The 27,268-nt window shown below is 36.4% G+C and overlaps 1 protein-coding gene and 1 long non-coding RNA gene across 4 annotated transcripts in view; one reads left to right on the top strand and one right to left on the bottom strand.

The window, feature by feature from the left end:
* The window catches only part of LOC116810344 (uncharacterized), a 142,202-nt gene extending 122,777 nt beyond the window's left edge, over positions 1-19,425 (top strand). For 2 of the 3 annotated variants that reach the window (XR_009213532.1, XR_009213530.1), the window contains 2 exons: positions 17,864-18,008; positions 19,292-19,425. This is a non-coding gene — a long non-coding RNA (uncharacterized LOC116810344). Of the gene's footprint in view, positions 1-17,863; positions 18,013-19,291 lie in introns of all 3 variants that reach the window. The other variant, XR_009213533.1, reaches the window with a different exon arrangement.
* Positions 1-27,268, bottom strand: part of ABCA12 (ATP binding cassette subfamily A member 12) — a 208,734-nt gene that overhangs the window by 9,614 nt on the left and 171,852 nt on the right. Inside the window, exons 39-50 of the mRNA XM_032754625.1 lie at positions 25,705-25,810; positions 17,927-17,981; positions 17,180-17,357; positions 15,579-15,694; positions 14,116-14,275; positions 12,776-13,029; positions 9,788-9,992; positions 7,924-8,033; positions 7,488-7,629; positions 6,315-6,449; positions 3,894-3,997; positions 1,836-1,928 (exon numbers count right to left, since the gene is read on the bottom strand). Coding sequence (XP_032610516.1) covers positions 1,836-1,928; positions 3,894-3,997; positions 6,315-6,449; positions 7,488-7,629; positions 7,924-8,033; positions 9,788-9,992; positions 12,776-13,029; positions 14,116-14,275; positions 15,579-15,694; positions 17,180-17,357; positions 17,927-17,981; positions 25,705-25,810 — 1,658 coding nt within the window. The remainder of the gene's footprint in view (positions 1-1,835; positions 1,929-3,893; positions 3,998-6,314; positions 6,450-7,487; positions 7,630-7,923; positions 8,034-9,787; positions 9,993-12,775; positions 13,030-14,115; positions 14,276-15,578; positions 15,695-17,179; positions 17,358-17,926; positions 17,982-25,704; positions 25,811-27,268) is intronic.

Here is a 27,268-nt window from a genome sequence, read left to right as displayed (position 1 = left end):
TTCTCCTGTGGACATTTTAGTGCTATAAATTTCCCTCTAAACACTGCTTTAGCTGTGTCCCAGGGATTCTGGTATGTTGTGTCTGTGTTCTCATTGGTTTCAAAGAACATATTTATTTTTGCCTTAATTTCATTATTTACCCAGTAGTCATTCAGGAGCAGGTTCTTCAGTTTCCATGTAGTTGTGCGGTTTTGAGTGAGTTTCTTAAATTTGATTGCACTGTGGTCTGAGAGGCTGTTTGTTATGATTTCTGTTCTTTTGCATTTGTTGAGGAGTGTTTTACTTCCAATTATGTGGTCAATTTTAGAATAGTGATGTGGTGCTGAGAAGAATGTATACTCTGTTGATTTCATGTGGAGAGTTCTATAGATGTCTATTAGGTCCACTTGGTCCAGAGCTGAATTCAAGTCCTGAATATCTGTGTTAATTTCCTGTCTTGTTGATCTGTCTAATATTGACAGTGGGGTGTTAAATTCTTCCACTGTGATTGTGTGGGAGTTTAAGTCTCTTTGTAGGTCTCTAAGAACTTGCTTTATGAATCTCGGTGCTCCTGTATTGAGTGCATATATATTTAGGATAGTTAGCTCTTCTTGTTGCATTGATCCCTTTACCATTAGGTAATGCCCTTCTCTGTCTCTTTTGATCTTTGTTGGTTTAAAGTCTGTTTTATCAGAGACTAGGATTGCAACCCCTGCTTTTTTTTTTTTTGCTTTTCATTTGCTTGGTAACTATTCCTCCATCCCTTTAGTTTGAGCCTACGTGTGTCTCTGCACATGAGATGGGTCTCCTGAATACAGCACACTGATGGGTCTTGACTTTTTATCCAATTTGCCAGTCTGTGTCTTTTAATTGGGGCATTTAGCCCATTTACATTTAAGGTTAATATTGTTATGTGTGAATCTGATCCCGTCATTATGATGCTAGCTGGTTATTTTGCGTTAGTTGATGCAGTTTCTTCATAGTGTCGATGGTCTTTACAATACACTTGTAAAGTTAAATGCATTCTAATTTAAAGCAAGCAAGGTCTTGATAAGCAGGTCATTGGAGATTTGGTGTCATCAATAAAAATTAATGTTATTGGGGTTTTAAAAATAAATATTAAATCAATGTGCTAGCTAACTGTTTGCACCAAGAATAGAGTTTGTAAAGAAGTCACAACAGACTCTCTAAGAGCAACATAATGCCTCTTTCATCCTTTTTTCCTTATCTTGGTTAATACTTTCTTGCAAGAAAGTCAACTTGTTATAGAGAAAAGTACAAAATATTCCGAAGTTTGGAGATTAACATGGATATGTATAAATGCATATACACTCTGGTGTATACAAACTATTAAATTTGATGATAGTAGTATGATATTTATGCACATTTCTCCAATGTATTCTTGATTAAAAGGTTTTGAATGTGGTACGAATGTTAGGTAGCTTACTGAAAGACTGTGCGAATGGCAAATGAACATGCTAGATACAATCTATGCCTTCATTTACTTGTCAAGGTCTAATTTATTATTGGGTAAACTCTAGAACTTCCACCTGAGAGTAATTTGGTTGTGAATTGTTTATTATTCATTTTTTCAGCTTTGGCCTTCTAAATTTATGTGCTAACTAAAATACATTTATGAGTTAAATTTATGGGTTAACTAAAATATTTAAGTAAAAATTCATCAAATCCCCAATAAAATAATTTAAATTTAAGGTGAGTCAATGACTAGCTTCCAAAGATTAGCTTGTCCATTCTAGTTTTACTACTTAGGCTGCTGAGATAATCCTTGAATCTGAGTGAGCACCATTAGATTGATGACCCAACACTATCTGTTAAACAATGCATTTGTTCTTCACCTGCTCTTTATGTGCTGCAAAGATCCAATACATTGGAACTTTCCATTCACCATAATGGCCAACCTGGTACAGAGAGCTTCACATTCTTCCATGCTAAAAGACAAAGCAGGATCATATTAGCATTCAGGATACAGAAAACTTGGGTTGAAGTTCATGAGCATAAGCATAATTGTTTCATTATGGCACTTGGAAATACTGTTTTAGTTTTTTTTCTTTTTTCTTTTTTTTGAGATAGGGTGTCACTCTGTTGCCCAGGCTAGAGTGCAGTGGCTTTAACATGGCTTACTGTAGCCTTGACCTCCTTTGCTCCAGTAATCCTCCTGTCTCAGCCTCCTGAGTAGCTGGGACGACAGATGTGCACCACCACATCTGGCTAATATTTTAATTTTAATTTTTTTTTTTTTTTGTAGAGATGTGGGTCTTCCCATGTTGCCCAGGTCTTGAACTCCTGGGCTCAAGTGATCCTCCTGCCTTGGCCCCCCACAAAGTGCTGGGATTACAGGCATCAGCCACCATGCCTGGCCTACTTTCTTGATTCTCTTTTAGTTTTTAGTTCTTTTAAAGGAGAACAAAAACCAATATTGTAAAATATAAATTAAATGTCTTCAGATAGGGTTTATTACTGTTTATTCTAAAACCCGAGGCCATCTCTCTCTCACCTGGAATACCCCCCCATCAAACCTAATATTTCTTTCAATCTTTGATTCAAGACCTACACTTCCTCAGAAGTGTTTTCAAAATAACACTAAGCTTTTTCCATTATGCCACGTACCCCATATTCTGTTGGCTTTCCTACTTTTGGATTTATAACTAGTTAGCCTGTACTTCATTATACAGTCTCTAATTTCATGGTCTATGATAATTGGAGGTGATTTTAGGTATTACCCTGTCCACCTCTTACAAAAGCCAATGGAAATTAAACGATTGGCTCCATTGTGCTGGGGCAAACTAAACAAGTCTCTTGATAACAAGCAAATCTAATACTTTTTCTACTGTATGACAATTATAATGCAAACATAAACTTAATACAAATTATAAGACAAGGCCATCCTCATAAGAGAGGCATGGATAAAATGATTTAATGTCTCTTAGCTGATTGGAAGTGTCTCCTTCGTGGTGGAGAGGCATATGAGCTGATTCCGGAAGGACTGGTAAGATTAGAACTTGGAGAGATTTTGTGAAAAGACCATTTCAGGCCAGGCGTGGTGGCTCATGCCTGTAATCCCAGCACTTTGGTAGGCCAAGGTGGGTGGATCATTTGAGGTCAGGAGTCTGAGACCAGCCTAGCCAACATGCTGAAACACTCCCTTTACTAAAAATACAAATATTAGCCGGGCATGGTGATGGGCACCAGTAGTCCCAGCTATGTGGGAGGCTGAGGCAGGAGAATTGCTTGAACCCAGAAGGTGGAGGTTGCAGTAAGCAGATGTTGTGCCACTGCACTCCAGCCTGGGTGACAGAATAAGACTCTGTCTAAAAAAAAAAAAAAAAAAAAAAAAAAAAAACCATTTCAAATAGAAAGCACAGCCAAAGAAGGGGCTTAGAGATGGGAAAGGGTATGGAGATGGGAAGAATGCAGAACCAGGAAGGAGTCGTTCAGATTGACTGATAGGAGAGGGTGTTGCAGGGGAAAAAGACTGAGCATTTAGATGAGGCCATAGAATGGAGAGCCTTGCATGTTGAGCCTAAAGATTCTGAACTTTATTTGACAGGCAATAGGGAGCCACAGACGAGTTAAGAGGGCCATAAGTCATGAGAAATTCAATGTTAAAAAGACTGCTTAGACCTTAGACTCTGTCCCACCACAGGAACTATATTCTCACCATAAAACCTGCCTGACTTGCTCCTACTACTATAAACATAAAATAGTTTGATTGAACTGTGGGCACTCGTCATCTATACATATACATATATGTGTGTGTATATAATTTTGTATGTGTGTATATATATATACACACACACATATATATGTATGTGTATATGTTTATTTATGTTATACAGGACCATCTGTCATCCTAAGATTGTGTGGATTCGCTTTAAAGATTCCACTCAGTTTACCTGTGAGATGTGAGGATGACGGAACATTTGTTCTGTACTTCTTCCGAAATGATCTTCCAGAGGTGCCGCTTCGACTTCGGATCCATCCCAGAGCTCGGCTCATCCTTAATAGAAAGTTACAACAAAAATTTATCAAATTAATTAATTTTTGATGAAGTTCTTTTCATGAGTTACTGCATTTCACTTCCCTAGAACAGAAACACTTTTCGAGGTCCTGTGACTAACTTGTTTTATACTTAATAGGCTTCTTTCTGCTGCTGTCAAAAAGCTCAAAATTAATCATTTAAAATTGTCAATCTGTTTTAAAAAGTGTCTAAGTGAAGTTGACACCCTGTTACTTTACATCCGTCTCTTATGTTTCTTTGGAAAAAAATTCCACTTCAATTACTGGCAAATTCTTATATTTAATTCTATCTTGCCACATATATAAGCCACATCAACAAGATTACCACCCTGTTCCTGATAGCAGAATTGTGGCTATGAGTGATAATATGCTCTGTGAAGCAGAAAGAACATAATTTGATATTTCAGTTAATTTGTTTGAAGTATATTTTTAGTTTTCTGTTATTAATTGAAATTTAACACTCCTTGGGAAATAAAAACAAGATTTGTAGAAATTGCCAAGTAGAAAGATGTACGTTATTTTTCAAAGTAAATGATGTTATGAAAAATCATTCAGACATGAAATTAGAAAATGTAGCAGTAGATAATCTAAACATACAATAACAGATTTTGACAGATGGTTAAACAAACTATAGGTCAAGATTAGGTAAAAATTTAAAAAATATACTTGTAACAAAAAATATGTACATAACTAGAGGCTTGTTTTTACAGAATGGTGTAAAATCTAAAGAAAGGAATGGGTTATGTGGAAGCTAATATAGTTGAGCTCATAGAAGTAGAGAGTAGAATAATGGTTACTAGAGGCTGGAGGCATAGCGGGGAGAGGAGGACAGAGAGATTGGTTAATGAATACAAAATTACAGCTAGACAAGAAGCATAAGTTCTAGGGGTCTATAGCACTGTAGGGTGACTATAGTTAGTTAACAATAATTTATTGTATATTTTCAAATAGAAGAAAGGATTTTGAATGTTCCCAACACAAGGAGATGATACATATTTGAGGTGATAGATAAGCTAATTACTCTGAGTTGATCATTACATATTGTATACAGGAATCAAAACATCACACTGTACTCCATAAATATGTATAATTATTATGTGTCAATTAAAATCGTAGTTAAATAATTTAAAAAAAATAAATTGGTATTAATTTGGGGAAACAAAGGATACATTGTCACTGCTCCTGTTTTTGAAGAAGATAGCATATTTAGTAAATGCATATAGAAGAAAACTTGGTATCTTTCATGTCAATATTGCATTTTGGTTCATTAATACATAATGTTTACATAAAACGTTTAACATTTTAAAGTACTTTACATTTGTTATTTCACAGAGGTGCCTAAAGATTGTTTTGTTCAATTTAAGGAACATTTACACAATAGAATTCCATTATAAGCATCGATTGGCAGAGATGCATTATAAGCTTCTGGTATTATAGAAAGATGGGCTGTGCATCATTCTATCTGGCAGTTGAAATGATTTGATCCACTGTATGACTTGATCCCTGGAATAATGTGGTGACTTATAACTGCATTATGATTCCTTATAGTTAAGGCTCTTTCGGAGTTTGGAGGTCCTTGAATGAAGGGGATTTTCCAAAATAAGGGCAAGTATATTTTTCTGAAATAAACACCCTTTTACAAAGTTAGACTTGGGGTGCAGAATATTAACATTACTACTATGTGTAATGTATATTTCCAGGTAATCAATTAAATTTTCCACCTCTTAAGAAAAATGTAAATGTGGAATGCATTTCTTCTCCACCCTATAACCCCCACATTCAGATGACATAGGATGGATCCATCACATCCTAAGCTAGATAACTCATATTTTAAAGTAACAAGGAAATAAAATTTTAGCACAACACATTGTCCTAAAATGTGTCCTCCATAGTAGAAGCTGGAAAATGTGAGTTTACCTACTCAGTTCCTAACAGAAAAAGAGAGATGATTTATTCAATAGGTGGGAATCAAATTGTACCATATTCCATAACTTACTTATTTGAGTACCCTGAATTTGTTTCACTTCCCATTTCCATGCCAGTGTTTCCTCGGAAACGCACTAAGCCATTGCTTTCAGATAAAACATTTTTGAGGGCATATTGTTGTGGTAACAAATTATTTGCTGATAGAAAATCCTTTATTGAGATAGTATACATAAAGTGCTTTGCACAATAGCTAGCACATAGTGAGACCTCAATAAATGTTGACTTCAATCATGATGATGAAATGTTAACACATACAATCAGATATGCTGTTCTAATTATGGAGTGGCCTTTTTAAATAATGATTCTCTTACCAGCAGTAGAATGGAAGGTTTCCCTATCAAGGCTAGTGCAGTGGATAATTTTCTTTTTGTGCCATAACTGCACATAGAGGTAGCTCTGTCCTTGAAGGGCATCAGGTGAAGTCTCCTAAGGAGTTTATGAACAGTCTGTGGGCAATAAAAGAGGAGTTAGGTTGACCTTCCTGTGCCAAAACCCTTAATGCACTAAATGAAAAAAAAAAAGATGCTCATGAAAAGAAAATTTTATCATGGAGCATATATCTGGAAAAAAATGAAAACACTTAAATTCAACATAGATTTTATTTTTATTTTCAAAGAATCACTTAAGGATTAATAGCTTATTTAAAGAGATTCTTTGGAGGCTCATTTTCAGATGGGATTCCCTCCCCCACTAAATGTGTGCGTGTGTGTACAATTGCAGATTGAACTCTTTGCTGCATTACCACAAGATTCTCTAGTAAGGCTTGATAGAACTAAAATAGAATTCACAAGGCAGGGTTCTCAATGACTGTTATCACTGCTTCTTCTCTCTTCTTACTGAGGGGTGAGTTGTCACAAAGGCTTTCAATCTTTTTAAAACTGACCCAGTATCAAAACATTAGCACATTAGGAATCATGGGTTCTTGTAGTTATTTCTGTAGTTAAATAGTCCTGGCAAATAATGAAATCCTAGTTAAACAACAGGTCCTCAGGATTTCAAAAGTGGAAGAAACCGCCCTAAGGGTTAGCCATCTCATTAAAATGGCAAATAGTTGCAGTGAGATCTAAAGCCACAGATTAAAAACCAAAGTGGAAACTAATCTATTTTACTTGGGCATTTTGCCATTAACTCTATGTGTCAGTGCTAATCCAAACACTAAAAGATGTACAGGCATCACCAGCCAATGCTCAGCCCAGAGCCTAACGCAAGTGTGATCTTCTATTTGACAGTTCTTCAAAGGGTAACCGAACAAACGAGCCAAGGAGTTTCTAAAGCTAATTTCATAGGTGCATATATAATACACATGACCAAACTAAGAGGGACTCACTGCCATTGCCACTGCCAGAAAGAGAATGACAATGTTTTCCAGGTGGTTTTGTGGGGAAATGGTGGGGCAGGGGGGATAGTGGGGTGCAGTGGGGTGGGGGATGGAAGTAGAAACAATAATGGTTTCAAATTAAGTAGTTTTTCACACTTGTACTCACTTCTTTAATATCCTTTTCTGGAATTCCATGTACCCTGGCATAGAAATACAAATGTTCTTCCACAGTTACCAGGTCATCTAAGGCATCTTCCTGAGGACAGTAGCCAACTAATGAGCTGTGAGAATCAACGTGACCCAGAGATCTGAATTGACAGAATCAAAAACACAGATGAATTTCAAAAGATTTATCCCTCCTGGTTCCCAAATGCTGGGAAGGTAGCTCTATTTTGGTCATGGTGGTCAGTGACTTTGATAAAAAGGGATAAAATAATCCCACTATCAGATTCACATTTAAACATTTCCACCCACCCTAATAACTTTGTTCTCCCCTAAGGATTGAATAATATACCCACAAAATAACATTAAATGTTCATTTCAAGTATTTTTCTCATTTAAGTATGTTGTACTCGCTAAATTGAAGCATTAGTTTTTCATACCCGGTCTTATTTCTGATTAGAATGTTTCCACTTGAAGGAATGATGTCTCCTGTCAGCATCTTGAATATAGTGGTCTTTCCTGCTCCATTCACTCCAAGAAGCCCAAAACACTGATTTGAGGGAGAAAAAGAAGATATAAGCCTTAATCCAAACCAATGAGACATTGCTTTTGTATCTCTCCCTCTTCTCCCTGGGTGAAATAAATTACCGAGAAAAATAAATCACTGGAATTATTCATGGATAGTGTAATGCTCCTGATAAAACTTTCTCTTTTAAAACAAATGGATACTATGTATTCTTTTTCCTTTAACCATCTGAATATATATATATATATACACACACACACACACACACACACACACATACACACACACACACACACACACAGAGGACCTATTTTACATGTTATATTATATCATCACTCTATGTGACATGATAAAATACCCCACAAATAAGATCTGCTAACCCAACAAAGTAATTATATTTATACATTTCACATTATTCACACAAAATCACAACTTTACTGAATAAGCTATTGCGGCAATAGTTTCTTCGTACTGTCAAATAAATTTGATGCGTGTAGTTTGCAGCTCTGCTTGGAAAACTAAGTGGCACAGCCATATTTGCTTTCTCTTTTCAATGCTGCCTTAATATTGCTTCTGTGAAAATGGCAAGAATATAAATAAATAGATGCAGTCCTAGGACCTCACTTCCAAAAACTGATGTCTTTATGCTATTTTTTGGGAGAATTGGAAATGAAAGGGTGAAGACAGCACCCTGAACAGGCTTCCTGACCAAAATCTACCCCAGAGTAAGTGGACAGTAGTTTAGGAAGGGGCTCAGGACTTGCTGTGTGGTAGGACTTGTTGAATTCTCTCCGCCAAGCGGGAAGACTCATAGGGTAAATAATATTAACTTTTGTACCAACCTAATACCTGGACATGTGTAAATTATATATACAGTCAGCCCTCCTTATTCCTGAGTTTCTAACCTTTAGATCCAAAGGTTTGATTGAAATATATTCAGGGGGAAAAAAGCATCTGTACCGAACATGTACAGACTTCCTGTGTTCTTATTCCCTAAACAATAAATGATAACAACTATTTACATAACATTTACATTGCATTGGGTATTATAAGTAATCTAGAGATGATTTAAATATACAGTGGGATGTGCACAGATTATATGCAGTACTAAATTATTTTATATCACGGACTTGAGCATCTGTGGATTTCTGTGGATTTTGATATCCTTGGGGGTCCTGGAACCAATCTCCCATGGATACGGACGGATGACTCTATATGTGTATACATATACATATATATATATGTATGTGTATATGTGTATGTGTGTGTGTATATATATGTGTGTGTATATATATATGTATGTATATATATGCATGTGTGTATTTTTTCCCATGGAAATATTCAGATTAACATTTATATTTCTAGAAAAAAAAATTGTGGGAAAATAATTAAGATTTTTTTTCTTTTTTTTTTTTTTTTTTTTTTAGGCAGAATCACTCTGTTACCCAGGCTGGAGTGCAGTGATACGATCTTGGCTCACTGCAGCCTCCACCACGCAGGTTCAGACGATTCTCGTACCTCAGCCTCCCGAGCAGCTGAGACTACAGACGTGCACCACCACGCCTAGCTAATTTTTGTATTTTTAGTAGAGACGTGGTTTCACCATGTTGGCCAGGCTGGTCTCAAACTCCTGACCTCAAGTGATCTGCCCACCTTGGCCTCCCAAAGTGCTAAGATTACAGGCGTGAGCCACTGTACCTGGCCAATAATTAAGATTTTAATTTGTCACATAGTATCCCAATGAAAAGGACAGTTAGAAACAAAACACAGTTTCTTACCTCTCCAGCAGGTATCCCAATGCTGATGTTGTTTACAGCTATAATCTTTTTGTGGATAAGTTGGTAGGTCTTTGTGAGACGATAAAGTTGGACCAAGTCAAATTCAGCCGCACCACTCTCAACTCTTAATCTCTCAGCCCGCACATCTTCATCCTCATCTATTGTCTCCCTTACATGTGAAGAATTAAATTTTCTGAAGAAAAGCCTAAAAATGGACCCAGTGATTTTACGTCAATGATTTTGAAATGACAGCATTCAATTTTGACATGTTTTGATGGGTTTTCATGTCACTAACAGTGTACTAGTCATCATTAGACTTCTTTTGCATTTGTAATGAATTATGCTACTCAGATAACTTAAGAAATCAGTATAGACCCTCCTCACTGTATTCACTATGATATTTGTGAAACAGCTTTTGTTCTCCATGCCTTAAATGTTTACAGATCCACTGTTAAGATTTATAATTCTAATTTCAGTAATAAGAAAAGTATGTGTTTGAAGGTTAGTTCCTAACAGAGCAACTAAGGAACTCCAGAATCATTAGGAAAACTCATCATCTACAAACCTAAGACCAATGATCACCTTTTTAAAAAAATCCTTTCAGCCGGGTGCAGTGGCTCACACCTATAATCCCAGCACTTTGAGAGGCCGACGGATCACTTGAGGTCAGAAGTTCAAGACCAGCCTGGCCAACCTGACAAAACCCTGTCTCTACTACAAATACAAAAATTATCCAGGCATGGTGGCACACGCCTGTAGTCCCAGCTACTCAGAAGGCTGAGGCAGGAGAATTGCTTGAACCTGGGAGGCAGAGGTTGCAGTGAGCCAAGATCATGCTACTGCACTCCAGCCTGGGCAACAGAGCAAGACTCCGTCTCAAAAAAAATTATTTTTTCAATTAAATTTAAAAAACCTCTCTACTTTTTTTTTCTAATTTTAGAAACAGCATAAGAGCTACCATTTTAACAAAATTTTAAGTGCACAATACAGTATTGTTAACTATAGGCACAATATTGTACAGCAGATATATCTACTTTTATAATCAATAATATGAATACTATTGTTATTATGTGCTTGTTTTACTAATGATTCACCTAGGATTTAGCCAATATTTTAAGGTTATCAGCCCTCCAAACTCATTAAGTCCCAAACCCACCTTGATATCTTGGCTAACACATAACAACAACAACAACAAAATTTAAAGAAATCAATCCAGGCTTTCTTCCCAGTGTCCCTGTTTCTTCTGATGAGATCCCCAAAGACCCCAACTGCAATGTTTCTTCTAGTCTTCCTTATTCCAAAATCATGTAGTCAGTCTCCAAATACTGGAAATGCCTTTTTTGTTGTTGTTTATTTTTTATTTATTTATTTTTTTTGAGACGGAGTCTCGCTCTGTCGCCCAGGCTGGAGTGCAGTGGCGCCATCTCAGCTCACTGCAACCTCTGCCTCCTGGGTTCAAGCGATTCTCGTGCCTCAGCCTCCCGAGTAGCTGGGATTACAGGTGCGCGCCATCATGTCCAGCTAGTTTTTGTATTTTAAGTAGAGATGGGGTTTCACCATGTTGGCCAGGCTGGTCTCGAACTCCTGACCTCAGGTGATCTGCCCGTCTTGGCCTCGCAAAGTGCTGGGATTACAGGCGTGAGCCACCGTGCCTTATAGCACCCTATCATGGATTATTTTCTGCCTAGTCCTATAGGCTTTTATTCATCTCACCTAGATTTCTCCAGGAGCTAAAACTGCTCCAGGGTCTCTGACTCTTCCATTCCAATCTGCACTCCATCTACACAATTACACTTCGTCAAGCACAACTTGATCCTGTTTCTCTCTGTTCAAAAACTCTCAATGAATGTTCATTTGTTTGTTGAATAAAGCCCAAACCATATCTCTTTACCAAGCATTTAAGAGATTCCATAATCTCCCAACCACATGTTAAACTGTAACTCCTACTTTTTCATTACATTTATTCTGTTCTAATTAAGTTGTAATACTTCTTTCTTAAATATGCTCTAATATATTTCTCTCTCTCTGCTCTTTTATTTCTTCTCATTATTTACTTAAAATTTTATTTTTCAATAGATGATACATGTACATGTCATTAAAATTTAAATGGTACCGAAGAATATATAGTAAAAACTGGTCATCTTCAACCATATATATCTCTCATCAGCAGAGGCACTCACAATTAGAGATAGTCTATGGATATGTCTGCATAAATATTTCTTTTCTTTTTAACTTGAATGGCAATATACTTTACACATAGTTCTGAACCTTGCATTTTTAAATTAGTAAATATTAAAGACACTTCCAAATGTTACATAGAGAACTATATCATTCTTTCTAATGGCTGCTGAATGTTCTATTAGTGAATCTATGGATATAATTTAACTAGTCCCTAAATGAAGGACGTTTATGCTGTTTCTATTCTTTTGCTATTAGAAATAGTTAGTTACCATGATGAATAACTTTAAACATACATAAGTCTGTATATCTGTGAGCATATATGTAAACATTCCAGAAATGGAATTGCTGGGTCAATGGCATGTGTATTTCTCCTCATTTATGATGCTGTCTTCACTTTTTCTTAGTCTTCTTTTCCCAGACTCATTGCCAACATGCTCCACACTCAATCCTCTTTCCCCATTTCTGCCTTGAAAGTGTTTTCCATTTTCACAAACTCAACTCAAAGGCTACATCTTTTGTTCATGTACATATTTTCACTTCACCACTGTACCTTGATCTATTTAAGGTTAACAACTGTGCTTATTTAATTTTATTGCCTCACTCAACAGCAATAGTTGCAGTCACATGTTAAGATTTGATAACTATTTACTAGAATAAAATAGTGAATTATGCAAGAATTTTTTAAAAGTTTTTGAGCCAAACATTTCCATATTACCAATGGAAAAGCTTAGACTATTGACTTCTTTCTCAATAGCTTGAATTGAGTTCTGTTTTAGATGTCAAACGTTATGGTTTCATTATATTTACCTGAGTTTCTTTATCAGGGATTCATTGATTAAGAGTCGCAAGAAAAAAAACATGGTGCCCTGAGAAACCAAAGCCACAAACATTGCACCTAGTTTATTCATCTCAAAGGTTTCATTTGGGTATTCCACTCCATATGCTTTTAAGAAGTCTAGGACCGACTGTTGTTGAGAAAGTTCAATCAAACCGTAGCCAAAACAGAATTGTGGGAAAATCAGGAAAATGCGCTTGAGGGTTTCAGAAATAAGTTCTAAAGTCTGAAATAAGAGAAATAAAAATAAAACTCAGTGTTAAGTTTCCAAAAAGCTGACAAAAATTTAAAACTAGATGTAGACAAATAATGAAACCTAAAAAGCTTATCTGGATTGGCAATTATTTCCCATGTAGGCTGAATTTGCATACAAATATTTAGTATACTAAATGGTGGATGTTTATCACTGAAATACAGGCAGAAAATCATTATATGAGGCCACCTATAATGTTGGACCTAATCCTGGAGGCAAAATTATTTCTAGACCTGCCTTTAATCCCAGGAATGTAGGGCTAGCCAGTGTGTTGGGGTCTGATACACGGTATCATTATGTGCCTGAGGGAGGGAGGTACTTGGTACAGTAAAGTTTTGGAACCCAAGGTAATCCCTACTTGGAGAGGGACTAAAATGCTGAAATGAAGTAGAAGAAGAGCCAACATGTCTCCAAGAGGGGCAAATAGCTCATTTTCACATTATTCACACGTGGGCCAACTACTTCCACTTCATGAATTTTCTTCCTTCTCCCAGAGTATGCTTGTCTAGTCCTCAGTTCACTTCATTTCCTCTCTATTCTTTTCTGTTCAGTTGCCTGGCACTGTTAGTGCTTCTCTTCTCACTAATCCTAATTGTCAGCTCTGAATGGAAAGTGATGCTTACAATGAAGTAGTCTCCAATACATGATTGAAAGGGGCTGAATTAGGTTTCTTCTCTATGAATGTTCAAATGATTCGAAGCTCATAGTCATATAATAAGTCATTGTCCTTGTCACCACCATACCATAAGAATTTGTTAATGAGTAAGATGTTTAGCTGACCAATGGTTGCGTGATTTATGTAGTGCCGCACAATACATCTGATTTCACCTCCGTCACCTCATTCAAGCCCTATCAGGTGTCAATAGTTTTGACACTCAATACATAAAATGATAGGCATTAACTTAGATGAGGCCCAAAAAGAATTTTAAAAGCTGTAGTTTCTCCTCTTCCAAATTTAATAGAATCAAATGATATTCTTTTTTATGCAGAATAAATAAAATCTTTCCACCTGGAACATGTTGAAGCTTTTGATAAATTCACTGAAATAAGGGATCTTACCGGATCATTAGGCTTTTCCTTGGAAAGAAAGTATACCACTGACAGGGAAACAATGGAATTAATGCCAAAAAACAAGTTGACACAGACATAAGTGATGAAGGCCATTCCTGTTTCATGGAAGAGCCCAGCCAGCAAGTACATCCAGGAAAATGTTGCATACCTGCAGGTTAAAAACACAAAGAATTAAAATTATGCCTTGGCCAGAGATGGTGGCTCACACCTGTAATCCTAACACTTTAGGAGGCTGAGGCAGGTGGATCACTTGAGCCCAGGAGTTTGAGACCAGCCTGAGCACTTGGCAAAACCCTGTCTCTACAGAAAAATACGAAAATCAGCCAGGTGTGGTGGCATGCACCTGTAGCCCTGGTTATTTGGGAGGCTGAGGTCGGAGGATCAAGCTGTGGTGAGCTGTGATCATGCCACTGCACTCCAGCCTGGGTGACAGAAGTGAGATCCTGTCTCAAAAAAGAAATGCCTTAATTATTCTATTTTACAAAAAATAACAAGTTAGATGGGCTTCCAAAGTAAAAATAACCATTAGGGATGAGTTGTCAAGCCTTCTAACTAGATCTCTCTTTCATTCCTTTTTGACAAAAAAAATCCAAAGAGTGTTTTTTTAAAGACAGTAAAAAGCCTCTTTTAAGAAACCTTGGGTAGTTCTACATAATTAAAACTACAAATTAATCCCTCCTGAATATGGTATTATCCCACCTAGGCAAGCCTTTTAGGTTGCTCAGAAATATGAGTTTAATCAGTATAAATCTTATAATTTAAAGTTGAGGAAAAGTAATGACACTGTTCAAGTCTAGCTGAGCAGAAAGAGCATGCTTAGAAGCTGGCTAGCCTGTTTTGAGCAAAACCTTGAGCAATTTGGGGGGCAATTAAATAGATCTAGAGACAGAGTTCCTGCATTAGCTACAATTGCTAATTAAGGGTTACTACCATGTATTCAGGGCAGAAAGATTTGTTATGCTAAGCATTGATTATCTCAGCCTGTATTACCTGTATTAGCTTAATATAGAAACCATATTATGTGTGTGTCCTTATACATCTATAAAAAGATAAATATAAATAAGTATACATGAATGTATATGCACTTAATAATGCTATGTATACTCATATAATTAGTCAGTACATAAATTTATACATGTATACACATTTTCTCATCATTCTAAAGCTTTCATTTTTATGTAAATGAGATCACGTATGTAAATTAGAAAGCATGACACTTGGCACCCAATAAATACTTATTAATTTTAGGTATTACTATTAATAACATTAATTTTCAAAAGTATTATACTTTACAGTCTATGGACTAGCAAGTGCAATGTATTGTTAGTCATCACTCATGTCAAATGAAACCCCAAGACAATTGTAATTTAGCTAATGAGATTTAGTCCTATTTGTGTCTAGGGGCATTTAATTCTATTAATTCTTCTTTCATTGCTTAATCAGCAGCTTACCCAAACAGGAGAAGTAGGAGAGATACAGCGCCTAGGTTGTTTTCACTGTAGAATGCAGGTAATTTGAAAATCGCAATGATACCAATTGAAAATGCTACAGGCACCAAGTAGAAAACCTATGGAAATATTTAAAACAATGTTTAATATGTGACAAGCATCTTTCAAAAAAAAATAACCCATCTAGTTTAAACTGCAACAAGTTGACCTAGAAAAATTTGAAGAAATGAATTCTTATTTATGTTCCCATTGCTTATAACATTCAACTTATTTTACATTGATTTCACTTCAGAATTTGTCTCCTGCAATATGAGGTTAAGCCAATCTCCATCTTTAACAGATATACAAGGAGTCCCTGGTGTTCCTGCCTCTAGGCTTTGAGACTTGGAATGGTTCAGTGACAGAGGTTCAGTGAGAAAGATAAGACAGCCATGTATCTTGGTATTACATTCAGTCCTCAAAGTATTGATTTCGTTTTGAATGCTGGAACTCTCTCAGATGGTTGATTTCTAAAGCTTGGTTATCAGTGTGAACCACTCTGTGCGAAGCAGCAGGGCATTGGGTCCCACATATCCTTGTAATCACAGGTATACAAACAAAGAACTTAGCATTTTGTTGGCAAGTAGAAATATTAAATGCTGAGGAGTTTGCAGGAAGACGGACACAATGAAGGTGGTGGTAATTTAATTTGCAGGGCGGGGAGGAATCTCCTAAATTGGAATGAGCTCCAGATATAAGACAACGGAATTCTAAAGTACTAAGTAGACCTTCACAGAAGTATGTACTTGAAATTTTCTTAACATTAAAGCTCCTGTTAAGTCCTGGGAAGTCATTACTATTCTTTTAGATTTGACTCCTACAACAAACAACATTTTAGACCTCACTGGATAAATTCACAAAATGGATATGCAGTTTATTACTCTCCAACCTTTAAGCCAATGATCTTGACAGCAACGCAGACAATTTCACCATAATCACCAGGCAAATGCATACCCATCCTGGGCTTTTGGCCAACATTGGTATGTCTGGAGTCAAGAACAACCATCTGAACTTGGGACCATTTTATGCAAATGAGAGAGCTATCAATGAAATACATCCCTTCTTTTTCCTACTAATCTTCTCTAATGTGTCATTAGCAGGGGATACTACTTCGCATTTTTCACTATTAGTTGATTAAATTTTTATAAGCTTGATTGTTTGGCACAATTAGGTAAGGATATTTTGCTGCTAAGCTTCTATGTCTCCACAGTACTGACTGTAAGACTTCAGCGTGCTTAAAATCACCTGGGGGATCTTTTTAAAAATGCATATTCTCCACCCTCCCCTCCTAAGATATGGATTTAACAGATCTGGAGTGGGGCCCAGAAATTCTCATTTTAAGTGCCCTAGGGAATCTGATATAGTCCACAGAGATGAGGGCAGGTAGGTTATCTTTCCTCCAACCACTGGATGAAGATAAGCCCAACTCAAGTCATTTTCTTTATTTCCTGTCTTTGTGATAACAATTTGAACAAACTAGAGTAAATAACTCTTGAATAGAAAACTGATGTCTTCTATCCAAATTGATTTTTTATTTCCTGCAATGAAGGACATAAGTTACTCACCATGTCATAAATGAAGTTTGTTACCCAGTAGCATGTCACACCAATGCCTGAAATGTGCTGCAACTGTTTGGCTTTGGTTTGATGTTCCCTTACAACATAGGTGACAAAGCTGGCGGTGGTGACAGAGTAGCCCATCAAGATAGACAGTGCCACTAAAATATCGATTAAACTGCTGATTCTAGAGTGAGCAATAGGGAGAGGAAAACACACATAAGTTTTTGGAACTCTTTTCCTTTCAGAAAGATTCATAACTAAAACCATCAACAAAACAGTACAAGAGTTGGCTGTGACACAAATGAGGCATCCTGCAAGGCAGCCAGATAATATTTCCAACGTGACTCTACCGTGACCCTAGAATAAATGTAGTTCTAGTGCATCTGAATTGACTAGGGATATTTGATAGAAAAACCTCGGTCTCCAACGGTTACAGAGTCTATGCAAGGGATGTATCATTCTTGAGCATAGGAACCATACTTAATTGCTATACAGGGAAGTTGAAGTGATGTAGCACTTATCACTTGACTTATAAAAGCAGCAAACGCCGTGAGTCTGCAGTCGACAAGCTCTACTTGGCAAGCCCACTCTACACCCTTGCAAAAACTTCCTTTTATCCCAGTCAGTGACATATTACCAGCCCTTCTAGACTGACATTCATTCAGATACAACTGTGATTTCCAATTACAGCACTTTATACAGAGGCTCAGCTATGTCAAGGAGAAGGTAGTCATGCTACAGATATCTGCTTACGTGGCTTGTTCTTGGTCTTGCACTCCTGGATAAGGATGGCTATACATGACGATGCCTTAAAGAAGAAACAGTTCTTCTATTAGTAGGTATTCAGTTAATCAGAAATACCAATTTTTAGATGAATAATATTCAACACTTTCCTCCTTATATTATTATCTAAACAATTTTATTTGGGGGCCCTTTTTTTTTTAAAGGAAAATTATTTTTCCCCTAATCCAATTAATGCCATACAATTGATGGCACTCACATAAAAAGAAGTTTTTCACATTGTGTTTAGAATCTTTGGGAAGGGAACAAGAATTTATATTTCTTATATTGCATTTCTCTCTAGTTTGTTATATTTAAATAATTATGTTCCATTTTTTCCTTCTATCTGGTCATATATATGTTTGTATTTCAACAGCACTTCAGAAATGCATTACATTTAAATAAGCAATTCAAAGCAGGACCGATTATTTACATGAGGATCCCTTAAAGAGCAGACAGTTACTTCCCCCATCCCTGTTTAGTGCTGTGTCTGTGGTGGGGAAATAGTGTAGCCTCAGCGGACTCCTCATTCCCGTTTATTGCTTCTAAGATGCTTATTTTTCTAGAGCTCTGCCAGAGTAGGGCTTAGGAACTTCAGCCATACCCGAGACCTTTTCATTGAGACATAAATGTCTAAGAGGATTCAGAGATACTAGCTGGCTTCAGAAAAGTGTTCACTTAATTCCAATACAGTCCCAAATTGTTGGGATCTCCCAGTGTTGCTTATACTTGAGTAAAAAGCAAGGCTCTTTTCTTCCCTTCCTTAGGGGACCTTGGTTAGCCAAAGTCAAAAATGAGCTGTCAACAGTTTCCCAAAGGAAAACAATGTGAAGGTAGAGTGTGTATTGTCTGAGCGACTGTGGAAAAGAGTGGTAGGGGATGCCACTGAAGATAGCTCCTAAATACTTGTTCCTATAGTGTCATAAACTAAGTGAGAGCTTTCTCACTTAACTGTTCATATAGTACTTGCTCATTGTACTAGGATGTTAAGCCCCTTGCACAGCACTGAATATTACAGATGATTCTAAAGGCAGATTTTCTCAAGTTACATTTATAACTTTCATTAAGTAGAATGTAACATCTTTTGAATTTGAGTCCTGTAACTGTTGTATATTAAAGAAAAAATGTATGGTTAAAGCAAGAAACTAACAACAACAAAAACCAAGTTGATTTATAATGTTAATCACATCACTGGAGGGATACACTTTTCTTATCTTTTGTATAAATTAAGCGTCCCTTTTTAGCTGAGTTTCAGTTTTCCTGGGGGCCCTACTTGAACCCTAATGGTAAATTATTATATAGGTAAGGGAGAACTTTTATTTCAGCTTTGTATTTCAGAATCAAGAAATACTCTATTTCACCAGAGGAATCCTTGCAAATACATTTTACTCCACTATGCAAAATCCTGTGGAACCAGTTTTTTATGCATATTTTTAGCTGAAAGATCAAGGAAATGCGTCACAGTTGGGGACCTATATCGTAGTTATCTCTGTAGGTTCTACAGCATCCAGCATGATGTCCAAAGTAGAGAGATTGGTCAATAAATGCTCTTAAATGAACTCAAATCTTAAGATTTCAATGAATATTTTTCTCACATATAATGTATATTAAAAATAAGACATCTTCTGATGTCTCCACAGTTATAAACCTTAATTTCGATGCTTCCCATGTACCACTGCTTCTAATGCAACAAAGTAAGAATAAACAGTGGGGTGGAAGGGGCAATGTGTTCGTATTCCTGAAAAAGAGCCTAGTTGTATAACATTTGTTAAGGAAAACAAGCAAACCTGTATTTTTTGAGAAGAAAGAAAAGAATTTTCATGTTATATTAACCACTAGAGGGAACCACATGAATAGAATAGATATTGACATTGCAAAGGAAAGCTAATGAAAAGATTTTTATTAGCATGTTAGAATTCAAAGAAAATCAATTTTATAGTTAAAGTAAAATCCCAATTCATGCAAAATCTAACAAAGATGGCTTCAAACAACTAGTGTGTTAGAGGGAGGCAGTGGGAGAATAATTGGGTTGATTTTTAAAACCAGTAATATTATTACAATGGTAGACTTCATATATGCATTAAGAAACAATAAAAGTAACTTAGGGTGATGTAGCATTTCTTCTTTGAAAGAAATCGGGTTCCTTCTAGAGAGAGTGGAAACTTACTACTTCCGTAAGTCTATTTAAGAAAAATTATTAGAGGCTAGAAGACATACTATTACTAATTTCTATATAACTCAAACTACATCTTACATTAGTTTTAATTAAAATAAACTTCAGTTTAGGGTCAAAATAAACTTTATGTTTTAGAATTCTTAATTCTTTATACTCTGTAACTTAAAATGTAATGTTAGGAGCTACAACAAGCCTGCTGGAGTCTAGAGTGACTCAGATTGCCTTGGTCTAAATAAAGAGGACTAATTACAAAGGAAGCCAGAATACAGGTTTTAAAAAGCTGACCCTTCAAAAACAGTATTGGTCTCTTGTTCTCTTTATCTTTGCTACATTTCCCCCTAGTTATTTCTATAGTTCTTATACTTTCATTGTCTGTCTCAACAATTAATGTCTTTTGCTCTGAATAAAACACCCTACTGAAAGTACAGCATCCAATAGTATTTCACACTGGTTACACTAGACCCAATTCACTTTAGTCATAATTTAATTTAATTTACCACTTTTGACTTTGCTCTTCATTGATGCTCTAGGTCTAAGGACTATCAATCTTGTATTTTCTTCTTGGTTTCTCCTGCTAGGAAAATGCCAAAGCGATTGGGGAAAGATACTGTTTTCTCTGAAATGAAGACTCCTCAAGATCCTGTTGCTGGAATGAGTATTGGACTCTTTGGTCTACTTCTACAGTCACCAGTACATCTGGCATACACTATGATGCCCAACAGTAGGGAGCTGAAAGAAATGTAGATGTTGGCATTTCTAAAAGAGATGTTGTATCTTTTTTCCTACTTAATAGACTATTAGCCTATAAATCTCAATCTTGGCCAGCAAATCTGTTTGCCAGCTTTTCTTTATTCTTTTAAATTTTTTTTTAGGATCAGCAAGGAAAAACAATTTGAGCAAGGCTCAAGAAGATGAGATGATCTTATAAACAGTAATTGAAATATGTGTATTTTTTGAAAGTCTGTTTCGAATTTCAAACCTTATTTTAAAAACTATGTGAAAGCCTCTTGTGAAACTCAACTGAAGTCGGCATGGCTGAGTCCAGAGGAGCAGTGTGGAGGATTAGAAAGATAAACAGGCAGGAGTTACACAGCCCTGGATTCAAATCCCACTTCTAGGCCTTAGAGAAATAATATAATAGTAGGGGATAATGATATTCACCCTGAAGAGTGCTGTAGGGATCATCAATATTTCATATAAAGCATGTCATATGGTCAGTGCTCAATGAATGGCAATGCTTTTGTCCAGGTATAGAACTTCTTAGTATAAAAGTTTTGTCTTTCAGAAAATTAACAAAGATATTCAGGACCGGAATTCAGCTCTGGATCAAGTAGACCTGATAGATATCTACAGAACTTCCCACCCCAAAACAACAGAATGTACATTTTTCTCATCGCCACATGTCACTTACTCTAAAATTGATCACATAATCAGAAGTAAAACACTCCTCAGTAAATGCAAAAGAACTGATATCACAACAAACAGTCTCTCAGACCACAATGCAATTAAATTAGAATTCAAGATTAGGAAATTCAGTCAAAACCACACAACTACATGGAAATTGAACAGCCTTCCCAGAATGACTCTTGGGTAAATAATGAAATTAAGGCAGAAATCAAGAAGTTCTTTGAAACTAATGAGAAAAAGAGAGAATGTACCAGAATCTCTGGGACACAGCTAAAATAGTGTTAAGAGGGAAATTTATAGCACTGAATGCCCACATCAAACAGCTAGACAGATCTCAAGTTAACAACCTAACATCTTAACTAAAAGAACTTAGAGAACCAAGAGCAAATAAACCCCAAAGCTAGCAGAAGACAAGAAATAACCAAGATCAGAGCTGAACTGAAACAGATAGAGACACAAAAAATCCTTAAAAAAATCAACGAATCCAGGAGCTGTTTTTTGAAAAAATTAATAAAATAGACATCTAACTAGACTAACAAATAAGAAAAGAGAGAAGAATCAAATAAACACAATCAAAAATGATAAGGGGGATATTACCGCTGACCCCATAGAAATACAAACAACCATCAGAGAATACTATGAACGCCTCTATGTAAATAAACTGGAAAACGTAGAAGAAATGGATAAATTTCTGGACACATATACCCTCCCAAGACTGAACCAGGAAGAAATTGAATCCCTGAATAGACCAATAACAAGTTCTGAAATTGAGGCAGTAATAAAAAACCTACCAACCAAAAAGAGCCCAGGACCAGATGGATTCACAGCTGAATTCTACCAGAGTATAAAGAAGAGCTGGTACAATGTCTGCTGAAATTATTCCAAACAATTGAAAAGGAGAGACTCCTCCCTAACTAATTCTATGAGGCCAGCATCATCTGATAACCAAAACCTGGCAGAGATACCAAAAAAAAAGAGGCTGTGCATGATGGCTCACGCCTGTAATCCCAGCACATTGGGAGCCCGAGGCAGGTGGATCACCTGAAGTCAGGAGTTCAAGACCAGCCCGCCCAACACAGTGAAACCCTGTCTCTACTAAAAAATTCAAAAAAATTAGCCAGGCGTGTGGCAGGTGCCTGTAATCCCAGCTACTTGGGAGGCTGGGGCAGGAGAATTGCTTGAACCCAGGAGGCAGAGGTTGCAGTGAGCTGAAATCCTGCCACTGCACTCCAGCCTGGGCGACAAAGCGAGACTCTGCCTCAAAAAAAAAAAAAAAACCAACTCGAGGCCAATATCCTTGATGAACGTCGATGCAAAAATTCTCAATAAAACAGTGGCAAACTCCAGTTTGCACATCAAAAAGCTTATCCACCACAAGTTGGCTTTCATCTCCAGGATGCAAGGTTGGTTCAACATATACAAATCAATAAATGTGATTTATCACATAAACAGAACTAAAGACAAAAACTGCAAGATTATCTCAATAGATGCGGAGAAGGCATTTGATAAAATTCAGCATCCCTTTTGTTAAAAACTCCAACTAGGTATTGAAGGAACATACCTCAAAATAGTAAGAGATGTATATGGCAAACCCACAGCCAATATCATACTGAATGGGCAAAAGCTGGAAGCATTCCCCCTGAAAACTGGCACAAGACAAGGATATGCTCTCTCACCACTCCTATTCAACATAGTATTGGAAGTTTTGGCCTGAGCAGTCAGGCAAGATAAAGAAATAAAGGTATTCAAATAGGAAGAGACAAAGTCAAATTATCTTTGTTTGCAGTTGACATGATCCTAGATCTAGAAAACCCCATTGTCCAGCCCAAATGCTTCTTAAGCTAGGATAATCAGCTTCAGCAAAATCTCAGGAGACAAAATCAATGTGCAAAAATTGCTAGCATTCCTATACACCAACAGCAGGCAAGCAGAGAGCCAAATCATTAATGAACTCTCATTCACAATTGCTACAAAAAGAATAAAATACCTAGGAATACAGCTAACAAAGAAGTGAAGGACCTCTTCAAGAGAACAACAAACCACTGCTCAAAGCAATCAGAGAGAACACAAACAAATGGAAAAACATTCCATGCTCATGGATAGGAAGAATCAATATCATGAAAACGGCCATACTGCCCAAAGTAATTTACAGATTCAATGCTATTCCCATTAAACTACCATTGACATTCTTCACAGAATTAGAAAAAAATTTTAAAACTCATATAGAACCAAAAAAGAGACACAATAGCTAAGACGATCCTAAGCAAAAAGAACAAAGCTGGAAGCATCACACTGTCCAACTTCAAACTATGCTACAAGGCTATAGTAATCAAAAAAGCATGGTACTGGTACAAGAACAGACACATAGACCAATGGAACAGAATGGAGAACTCAGAAATAAGACCACATACCTACAACCATCTGATCTCTGACAAACCTGACAAAAACAAACAATGGGGAAAAAGATTCCCTATTTAAAAAATGATGCTGGGAGAACTGGCTAGCCATATGCAGAAAATTGAAACTGGACCCCTTTCTTACACCATATTCAAAAATTAACTCGAGGTAGTTAAAGACTTAAATGTAAAACCCAAAACTATAAAAACCCTAGAAGAAAATCTAGGCAATACCATTTGGGACATAGGCACAGGCAAAAATTTCATGATGAAAATGCCAAAAACAAAGCAATTGCAACAAAAGCAAAAATTGACAAATGGGATCTAATTAAACTAAAGAGCTTCTGCACAGAAAAGGAAACTTTCATCAGAGTGAACAGACAACCTACAGAATGGGAGAAAAATTTTGCCATCTATCTGTCTGACAAAGGTCTAATATCCAGAGTCTTTAAAGAACTTAAATTTACTGGCGGCAGGGAGGAAGAAAACATTAAAAAGTGGGCAAAGGGCATGAACAGACACTTCTAAAAAGACATACATGCAGCCAACAAACACATGAAAAAAAGCTCAACATCACTGATCATTAGAGAAACACAAATCAAAACCACAATGAGATACCATCTCAAAATAGTCAGAATGGCTATTAGTAAAAAGTCAAAAAGCAATAGATGCTGGCGAGGTTGCAGAGGAAAAGGAGCACTTTTACACTGTTAGTAAGAATGTAAATTAGTTCTACCATTGTGGAAGACAGTGTGGTGATTCCTCAAAGATCTACAGGCAGAAATACCATTTCACCCAGCAGTCTTATTACTACGTATATACCCAAAGGAATATAAATAATTTTGTTATAAAGATACATGCACATGTATGTTCATTGCAGTACTATTCACAATAGCAAAGACATGGAATCAACCTAAATATCCATCACTGATAGACTGGATAAATAAAATGTGACACATATACACCATGGAATACTAATACTATGCAGCCATAAAAAGGAATGAGATCATGTTCTTTGCAGGGAGATAGATAGAGCTGGAAGCCATTATCCTCAGCAAACTAATGTAGGAACAGAAAACCAAATACTGCACATTCTCACTTGTAAGTGGGAGCTGAATGGTTAGAATACATGGACACATGGTGGGGAACAACACACACTGGGGCCTGTCAGAGTGCAGAGGATGGAAGGAGGGAGAGCATCAGGAAGAATAGCTAATGGATGCTGGGCTTAATACCTAGGTGATGCGTTGATATGTGCAGCAAACCACCATGGCACATGTTTACCTATGTAACAAACCTGCACATCTGGCACATGTACCCCTGAACTTAAAATAAAAGTTGAAGAAAAATAATAATAAAAATGTAATCACTAACATATGTCAAAAAAGAAAGAAAAGTTTTGTCGTCATATTTAGATTTGTGAACAGTATTTGTAAACATTAATTGTTTTTAAAAATTGTTTAGCCTATAGACAAGCATATCGTTTAAAAATATTTTTCTATGAGCTATAACTACTTGGTTGACAGCAGACATGCACGTGAAGTCAGCATTATTATCCTGATTTGATAAATGAGAAAACTAAATTAGCCTGAAGAGGATTATCCAGAATGTTCCATCTGGCGATAGTTACTACTTCTAAACTCTTTTTAAAGACCTGTGATTTAGATACCATAAAATACCTGCCACTGTGAAGAAACAGGATGTAAAGTGCATTTTTATACACAGAGTAACAAAAGTTGCAATACAGGACACTTTTATGTTAGTAACTTTACCATGTCGGGCAGCATCGTATTTTGACATGTTAACTCGCAGAAGGAAATTATTCAGGCTGTTGAGGTAAGCTGGAAGGGAGTGATAGCCTTCTGGATCATACCACACCTATTAAATTCCAAAAGAAGGCAAGATCAATATTGTGTTCAACTAAATTAGGCTGTCTTAACATCTGACAGGCTATGTTATTTATATTTAAAATAAGAGCATCAGCTTTCCAATAATTTATTTTATCTTGGAAGATTATGCACTGTTCTCTAGAGTATTGACCACAGGCCTATACATTTCCAATTTAGAAACAGGCAGAAATCGGGAAGAGAGTTGTTCTGTGGATAGCACTAAGTTATTAGTTACTCAGGATCTCTTCTAGGCAAAGCTTGAAAGAAACTGGAGAAATCATTATCTACATCCCTGTGGCAGATCCATGGGATTCTGAGACTAGAACTAAGGTATCCTGGCTGTCAATAATGGTAATAAAAACTAACGGAATAGACCAAGCTGGAGAAATAAATAAAATACATATACAAGCATTGTGTCCTTAGCACAAGATTGAAAACCTTGACATTCCTCCACTAATTTTTGATTCCTAATTATAACCTACAAAACAGGGCGTGATTTTACCTTCTATGTCAAAAACAGAGAGATTTAATATACTGGTGAACCTCAATTAAAGAAACCCAATTAATAATTCAAAATGGCAAAGTTGATTTGGAGAGAAATGATTTTATATTAGAAATTCACGTTTGTGCAAGAATATTTACTGTGTGTGTGGAGAGAGAGAAGAGAGGAAGAAAAGGAAGGCAGTGAAATCCCCAGCACCACTAATTACTTTCTATATGATTTACTGTAAAAATCAGCTAAAACAGACTCAGTGATATTTATCACACAGGGATGCTGTGAGCAGAAAATTAGGTAGTTTGTATAAAAGATGATACTAGTGGTTGGCACATAGTAGTCACGAAATGGACATTAATTTCCCCACCTTCCCAAAGACTGTGTATGTCTCTTACTACCAGATGAGAAATATGTGTAGACAATTTTAAATCCCTGTGACTACCATTGATCACATAGGTAAGAATATGCATCTGATCCCGTGACTCTACCTCATTTTAGGTATAATCTAAAAGGAAAAATAAGTGAGCAGAATTATTTATCTCCATTAAATTTGGTGAAGTTTCCCGGTTCTTTAAGAAGCAAGGCTAAACATACACATTTTCATCTCTAAATAGTTATGACATATATATAAAGAAAAGTGCAGGTCATAAAGTATAGTTTTACCAAAAAAATTCTGAAGGAAGTACATCCCTTAAACTATCACATAGGTTGAGAAATAAGAATTGCCAGCCTCCAGAACGCCTTTTCCCTGACCCTCCACGTCCTTCCAAATCACAATACCCTCCCTTTCCCCTAAACAAATGGTTGAGTTTTGCCTATAAACTCTCAAAGTTTACAGTAAATGTAATCATAGTCAATGTATTCCTTTTTGTCTTTTCTTTATTAATAATGTTTGGGAGATTTAACTTGCTTGTTATATGGAGCTGAGTTCTTGCATTTCCATTGCTGAAA

Source organism: Hylobates moloch, unplaced genomic scaffold (assembly GCF_009828535.3).
Source record: "Hylobates moloch isolate HMO894 unplaced genomic scaffold, HMol_V3 SCAFFOLD_1, whole genome shotgun sequence".
Taxonomy (NCBI): Eukaryota; Metazoa; Chordata; class Mammalia; order Primates; family Hylobatidae; genus Hylobates; species Hylobates moloch.
The sequence above is the reverse complement of the archived record's forward strand: the minus strand, read 5'-3'. Positions and strand labels throughout refer to the sequence as shown.